Consider the following 8,383-nt stretch of genomic DNA (forward strand, 5'->3'; position numbering starts at 1 on the left):
ACTATTTGAAGATCCTTCTAAACTAAGATCCTGTAAAGTCTTTCAAAAATAATTAAAAACTGCGACACCTCACTGTCTACCAAATTAAGACCCTGTAAAAATGAATGTAGAATGTTCTCTGTACCCCAGACCCTGTTATATCAATAATATATATATATATTTTTCTTAAAATCAAATTTAAGACCCCACCGTCTCATTCCTGTGGAATAAGTTAAGTATAAAGTGTAGTCTTTTACTCCAGACCGGGTGATTAAACAAATTCAAAACTATTAAAGCTCCGCCATCTTCCACTACTAAGACTGTGTAATAAAGAACGTGGATGTAACGTATTCTCAATTCTCCAGACCCGTTTATTTAAACAAATCTTCAAGACCCCACAGTCTCATTCCTGTGAAAAAAGGATGGATATAAAGTGTAGTCGTTACTCCAGACCCGTTTGAAAAAGAATTGTTATAATCTTCAAAAATAAGACCCTGTAATAAAGCATGGATATAAGAGCATAGTCTTTACCCCATACGCTGTTATATAAATTTTTTTGGAGATCTTCAATTTGAAGACCCCACCGTCTCATCCCTGTGAAAAAAAGATGGATATAGAGTGTAGTCTTTACTCCAAACCTGGTGATTAAAATAAACTTAACTTAGACCCCAACACCATCCTTTTCTGTCTCCTCAGGTTCTTCTTCTTCCTCTTTCTATTCATCTTTACATTTCTATACCGACCTAAGTTCAATCTGTGCCCTTTGAACAACCTTTTCTATTATCATTAATATTGTATTTAATGCTTATTTTACGTTCTTATACTCATGATTATTTCACAATATGATTAGTCTAAAAAGAAGATCCATCTCTGTTGTACAAGAGATTGATGTATACCTAAATGATAATTTCCTTCTGTCCATTCATTCTTTCTTCTTCTGAGTGATCTTGTAGTTGGGGTAAGCGTTTATCGGGAGAATCGTTGTTTAGGAGTGCTGCATGTTAGTTCCGAACAGGTTCCATCGACTTCCATACTTTTTTCATTTCGTCCACCGACAGTTCACACTTTAGGTAATCTCCGGGTTGTATCCCAGGATGAATTCTCTTAAAGGTGTTCGCTCTGTTAACAATACCCACGCCTCTTGAGATCAAAAGTCTACCACAGTAAACATCGTCAAAGGGTGTTTTTGGAGGCAGTTCTTTTGAAGCATCGTAGACTTTTGCTACAGCATCATGCGACAACACATAACCATGACCAAATGGATACACCTGGTAAATGTCATCTGGGAACATTTCTTCCGGGCAGTACCATTTGTTGTTCACATCTCGTATCGGCGCAGTGGAGGTTGGCCATCCCAGGCAGAAGTTCGTACGAGACTCCGGTAGCGTTTTCAAGTCCTCGACAAGGTTGGCAACGTCGATCATTACGTCATCATCTGTTGACATCAGAAAGTCACTGTGATGGCAAAAGTTTACGGTCCATTTGAATCCCATGATGAGCTTGATGGTAAGGTTGTAATAATGGTCTCTAAAACCGACCTGCAGAATATCCCCGTGTAGTTTGGACTCCTCTCTTATGAGATCCCGGTCAGCTTCCGCCGTTGGGTTTCCTAAGATGAACAGCACCTTGGCGGGCATCCTATTCTCCTGGACAAACCTGATGTAAGTTTCCCGGATGACCTCTCTGCGTGAAAAATGAGAGGGTGCCGACTTCACCAAAATTAGTAGTGTGATATTCCCTACCTTACACGTATTCTCAGGATTGACTACAAAATCATAGATGTCCAATTTCGGTCCTGCCATGCCTGGTACCCAGTCCACATTTTTGAGCCATCCGAGCGCTGGTAGTTTTGGCCGCAACGTCGCGTGTTGACCAGGCGTTACACTTGCGTTTTTGCCTCTCTGTGAATCAGATATGACGGATGTAAAGTTATTTGGGCCTCGCTTCCCAGCGGCTCCGGATCTGAGCTCCAACGATGTTTGATTTAAGATGCCCGCATTCCGAACAAAAATGAATTTGCATGCACATAGAGACGAGATAAAGCAAAGCATCACCACTATCCCCTTCAAAGGAACTCGTGCCATCCTCTCGTTATATGATGCCAGAGTGATAAGTTTATATTAAATGTTGCGCCGTCCTATTGGCGACGTTTTAGACATTTCTCGAAACCCCGGTTCAAATGGCTACAACGTTGTTGTTCCAGAAAAATTGAGGGAGGTATCGCCAAGATAGGCAAAACCAGGTGGCTTGGTTTGTAGCGCCTATTGATATTTGTGGTGACAAGGGAGGTCTGATGCACGGAGACAAAATAATGTCAAGTCGATATTCTAACACTAGATGATATGTGTGCTCATTGATTCTAGCAACGTGAGGGGTGGGGCACTGTGTTTTTTGTACTCCTAATACCGAACTACATGTACATCCGCGGGCACTATCGTATCTTACCGAACTGGAGAAAGAAGGTTATGATTTCATTCTCAGCCTCGTATTCCACAACCATGAAATATATTGAAACATCATCTGGGTAGCGGTCATTTTCTAAAGATACATCAACCATTTTATGAAGTGCGTACTCCAATACCTTACAATATACCATATTAAAGTATTGATACGGATCCTCATTGGCCGTAATCTACAACAAGACCAGTCAGGATAGTTGATAACTGGTATTTATTTATTTATTTATTTATTTCTGATATTTTGACAGGGTAGCCCATTCACCATAGTGGTCTTCCATGGGGCCCTGAATAACAATAAACATATTTACAAAATGCATAACGTATGTACAGAATGTTACGGCATTAAGATTCACATTAGGATTTGAATGTAAAACGAAACATTAACAAACTTAGCAGCAAACAAAACGCAGACGGGCACTCGTTTGACGTATAATGAAATATCAATAAATCAAATTAACTAAGAACGACATCTTGAAAATACTGATAATATACACCAAATCATCAAGGTCATGCTAACACAAAATACGCACAACAGTGGATGTTCCGCAAGTTATTTATAAATTACAAGTTCTTCTAAACATTCTCTTAAATGAAATGACAGAAGGAGCTGTTCTAATTGAATTATCAAGCTTATTTCATTCAAATATTGAAGAAACAATTGGACTACACTTATAACAATCAGTGCGAAACTTGGGCACGCGTAAATATCCACTGTCTCTCTGTCTGGTATGATGTTCATGTACATCATTTGGATTGGTTAAGTTTACCTGAAGGTAAAGAAGGTGCTAAATTATGAACACATTTATATATCATCAAAAAGGGACTGAGCTCAAATCGTTTGTCTAGTGTCATCCATTTTAGACTTGCGAACAAATCAGCCGACGGTGTGTCGTATGTCTTGTTCAATATTATTCTTGCAGCCCTCTTCTGAATTTTTTGCAGCTTAATTGTATGGGATTGAAATCTATTCGACCATACAGCAGAACAGTAATCAAATCTTGGCAACACTAAACTGTTATAAAGCAACTTTAAGGACTGCACAGGCAAAAAAAAATTCGCTCTCTTTATTATGCCAATACTTTTCTGAGTAAGTTTGCATACATTTTCAATTTGTTTTGACCATTTCAGTTCTTCATCTATCAAAACTCCTAAGCTTTTGGTGAATTGAACTCTATTTATCAAATCACCGTTTAACGAAATCGTGAAAGAATCTATTTTCCTGAGATTAGCACGAGAACCTATTATCATGACACAAGTTTTTTTCAGTGTTGAGGACGAGCTGATTATCTTTAATCCATGCCATGACCTTGTTTAATGCAACAGTTAATTTTTCTTCCAAAACTGTCGCATCATTCGCACTGACGGTAAGTGTCGTGTCGTCAGCGTACATATCTAGGATACCTTCATGAATACATTCAGGTAAACTATTGACATATATTGAAAATAAAAGGGGACCTAGAATTGACCCTTGTGGCACGCCTAATTTGACGATTGAAGGTTGCGATTAGGCTCCTTTGAATTGTGTCACTTGTGTCGATCAAATAAATATGATTTGAACCAAGTGATAGTCCTATTACTACAACCAATGCAAGCTAATTTCTTTAAAAGCAGCTCATGGTCCACGGTATCAAAGGCCTTCCGAAGATCTATGAACGCAACTCCAGAAATTAAATTGTTATCAATGTTTAACGACCACTGATTTACAAGTTTTGCAAGGGCAGTAGTTGTTGAATGCATAGGCCGAAAACCAGATTGATTTGGGTGTAATAAATCATTCACGTCCAAGAATTCACTTAGCTGTTGGTGAACAGCCCTTTCTAAAATTTTACTCACGATTGGTAATATAGAAATGGGGCGGTAATTATTCAACGAAGACATATCACCAGATTTAAATATTGGTACTACCCGAGCCTTTTTCCATTCACGAGGAACAACTCCAGTAGAAAGGGATTTGTTAATAATACCAATTACTACCAATTACTAGTTTTAGTTACTAGACATGGTATAAGTTGGGGGTCTCCATCACTATCTACTTATAATATGCCTACACATACATACTCGGGAACTACAATAGTGGCACACATTGTTACAATTCATATTGAAACAATCATAACATAATGTATGCGTATAATTTGTTTATGTGTATTATTTGCAGTGTCCAGATATAACGTTTTACTTCTTAATACGAACATTCAAACTTTGCGTAATTGGTATCATCGAGGGTTTGTTTGATCTTTAGATGAAAAACAGCTTTTTATAGCCCTGGGGTGTTTCACAAAGATTTAAGAATGACTTCAGGGGGTTTCACACTGGGATCTGCGTACAGTTGTGTAGTGTTGCGTAGAGTTGCATAGAGACTATACGCAACGCTGCGCCGCCGTTCGTTTTGTCTACGCAACTCTACGCAAAGTGGGCACGCGGGGAGGAGGGGGACGCAAACAAATTAAACATGTGTATTTTTCTGCGCACGGTTGGCGTAGAGCCGGGTCTACACAACACTACGCAACTGTACGCCACTCCTACGCAACACTTCGTAATTGTACGCCGCTCCTGAGCAACATTACGCCAAAATGATGTTTCTCAAAACACTTTTTAAAAATTGCGAATGGAATGGCTGAAAATAATTATATCTATAAAAAGAGCAAAATTTACTGAACGAAATGCAGACATTTTCAATTAAAAAATAGCAATGTTTTTTTAGAAACCGTTACATGTACATGTATGTGCACTTTGTCATGAATATTGATAAGGTGGGCTGATGATGATGTCCCCCATTTTCTTTTTTCTTATGTAATTATATTACAACATAATTATTTCATATTTTCATACATGTGTGTACGATGCATCTTTCTTATATAATAAAGTAAGTTGCAGCAATGAAAATCACATGCATTAGATTGGTTATCCATCCTTTCTTTTTAATTATTGGAGGACAAATTTTGAAGCAACATAATTCAATATAATCTATTTCAAAAAAACAAGTAAGGATAAAATACCATCAAATTCTCATATTCAAGAAGACGTGCATAGAACTGTTTACCGTAATAATATAATGCAAAAATTCTAAAATGTCATAATTTGTTATTGTCCGATTTTGTTCAAATTTTCAGTGTTATTTCTGATTTTTCTAAGCCTGTGTATACAGTGCGTCCCAGAAAAAACGAAACCGAGATTTATCGATGATTTATCATAACTTAATCACAAATACAATAGACAAGTGACCTACCATTGTAAAGCTTAGAATCTCCTCTTTCATCTGAAACTACTAACATTATCTCTCATTCACGCATGAGTGAGCAAAAATAAAAAACAGGGGATACCAAAAAGTCACTTGGCGGGCTGTATCTGGGTTTCAAAAAGAAAACCACATTTTTAGAAAGTTCAATATCTGCTCTTTACTTTGATACCTCAATTACAGAAAATGGTCAAGAAATAATAAAGTTCTGGTTATTTGAAATAAGGCTTGAATTTCAATAATTTCATAAAATGATGAGGTTTTACAGGCTAGCGTTCCGAGTCACTCGACACTCCGTTTTGTTGACGATTAGCCATGCATTAAGTCTTTTGTTAACCGTGCGATAGCTTCTGTGGGAAACTGGTGAAAACACGTTTATTTAATGAAATTATGGAAATACAAGCATTGTTTCGAGGGGACAGAACTTTTTTACCTCTTGACCATTTTCTGTGATTAAGGTATCAAATAAAAGAGCAGATATTGAACTTTTTAGGCATGTGATTTTCTTTTTGAAATTCAGATACCCCCCGCCAAATGAGTTTTTGGTATCCTTTCTTCAAATTATTTGTGCTCACTCATGCGTGAATGAAAAATTATTTAAGTAATTTCAGATGAAAGAGGAGATTCTAAGCTTTACAATGGTAGGTCACTTGTCTATTGTATTTGTGATTAAGTTATGATAAATCATCGATAAATCTCGGTTTCGTTTTTTCTGGGACGCACTGTATAATATAATTGTCAGCCTGGAGTACCCTTGTAAATGTGGCGCACTCATGCTGGATCCTACTGTTTCTCATAACGTTTTTTTTGTCTCGCCGCTTGTCCGATGGTGGCGTTGTCAGCGTAGAAATCCTGACCAAGGTTAAGTTTTTGAATATCATCATTATTTAGAAAATTACTGGAAATAGTTCATGGAACTGAGGGAAATCCAGTATTCAAATATATTGCCTGAGTTTGAGGTTACATTACCAAGGTCAGAGGTCATTTGAGGTCAGTGAACTTTACCAAGTTGGGGTTATTTGTTGACTTGCATCATAACTTTGAAACTTTCAAAGTTTATGGAAATATTTCATGAAATTTAGACATACAAGGGTGATTAAACAGCACTGATCGTCTTGCACGAGTCTTAGGTCACATTGACAACTGATTTAGTGCATTTAATTGTTTTTTTTTATTGCTGCAACTTATTTTATCATAATGGAGACATCATTTACACATGTATGAAAAAATGAAACATTTACGATTTCATGTAATAACGTAAGGAAAAGGAAAGTGGAATGTGACATCATCAACCCACCTAATGAATGTTCATGACGATGGGCATATAACTGTTTTAACTAAATATTGATAACATTTTAAGTTCAATAAATTGTTTATTTGTTATCCGATTTTGATAAAATTTTCAGCATTTTGCTCTGTAAATATTTAGATATATAATATTTTCTGCCGGGACCTTCTTCTTCTTCAGGTAACATCTGCCTCCTTCAGGGTTGAAGATTCTTGTAGATGGTTTATTTGGCATGTGTGTATGGCCAGGTGTAGGTGTGCGGTGCAAATATATATACAGGTGCAAGTAAAAAGTCCCAAATGATTTAGCTCTGGCCTTCCGCCAGTCTCAGGGGGAAGCCTTTTGGAGAAGAGGCATTGATTTTGTTGGGAGGGAGAGTATTCCACACCTTGATCGTCCTCGGAAAGAAGGATTGACGATGATGCTCTGTCCTGCAGTGTGGTAGCTGGTAGCCGTTCCCTTGTTGCTGCGATCGAGTTCTTGTTGATCCAGTTAGTGGGGTGATGTATTATTTCACTGGGAAGCTGACAAGATTGTGGTGCAGCTTGTACAGTCTAGACTCCTCCCTTCGTTTCTGCAGTGTGGGCCATTCCAGTTCTTCAAGCATAGATGTAACGCTAGAGGTGTTGTGGTATCTGTTTAGCACGAATCTAGCTGCCCGCCTTTGGATCATCTCAATCTGGTGGATAAGACGATTGGTTGATGGATCCCATATCGAAGAAAAGTATTCAACAAGGGGCCGTACTAGTACTTTGTAGGCAGTGGCTTTCAGTTCAAGCAGGTTGATGCGGAGGTTTCAGCAGATATTACTAACATGCTAGTTCCATTTCAGGTCCGATGTTATTGTGACACCGAGATACTTGGAGGCAGCAGTTACTCTCAGTATCGAGTTGTTCAAGGTGTAGATTTGATCTGCCGCATTCCTCTTCCTCGAGACTCTGATGACCTCACATTTCTGGGTGTTTAGTTCCATCATCCAATTCGATGCCCATTCACTGATTTTGTCAAGGTCATCTTGGAGCTGGTGTGTGTCTTGCTGGTTCTTGATAGCAAGATAAGTGATTGCGTCATCAGCAAAGAGTCTTACTGGGGATCAGAGTCTATCAGGCAGATCATTGATAAAGTGGATGAACAGGCAGGGCCCGAGGACTGAGCCCTGGGGGACGCCTGATATGACATCAATGGTTGATAAATGGTACCCGTCAAGGACTACTTGTTGTTTCCTATGCTGTAGGAAGTTTGAAATCCATCCATTGTTCTGATCTCGGATGCCATAGTATTCCAGCTTATGGAGCAGTCTTTGATGTCCGACCTTGTCGAATGCCTTGCTAAAATCCATTACAAGGACATCAATCTGGAGGCTTTGATCAAGGTTCTTGTGAAGGTCAGAGATAAATCCCAGCAGTTGTAGCTCGCAGGACT

General features: G+C 38.4%; 1 protein-coding gene across 1 annotated transcript; it reads right to left on the minus strand.

The window, feature by feature from the left end:
* Nucleotides 1-980: 980 nt before the first annotated feature.
* LOC135156432 (lactosylceramide 1,3-N-acetyl-beta-D-glucosaminyltransferase-like) lies at nt 981-2,063 on the minus strand. Its single transcript, XM_064108908.1, has one exon. The coding sequence runs from the start codon at nt 2,061-2,063 to the stop codon at nt 981-983; it is 1,083 nt and encodes a 360-aa protein (XP_063964978.1).
* Nucleotides 2,064-8,383: the final 6,320 nt, after the last annotated feature.

The sequence above is a fragment of the Lytechinus pictus genome, chromosome 13 (genome assembly GCF_037042905.1).
Source record: "Lytechinus pictus isolate F3 Inbred chromosome 13, Lp3.0, whole genome shotgun sequence".
Lineage (NCBI taxonomy): Eukaryota > Metazoa > Echinodermata > Echinoidea > Temnopleuroida > Toxopneustidae > Lytechinus > Lytechinus pictus.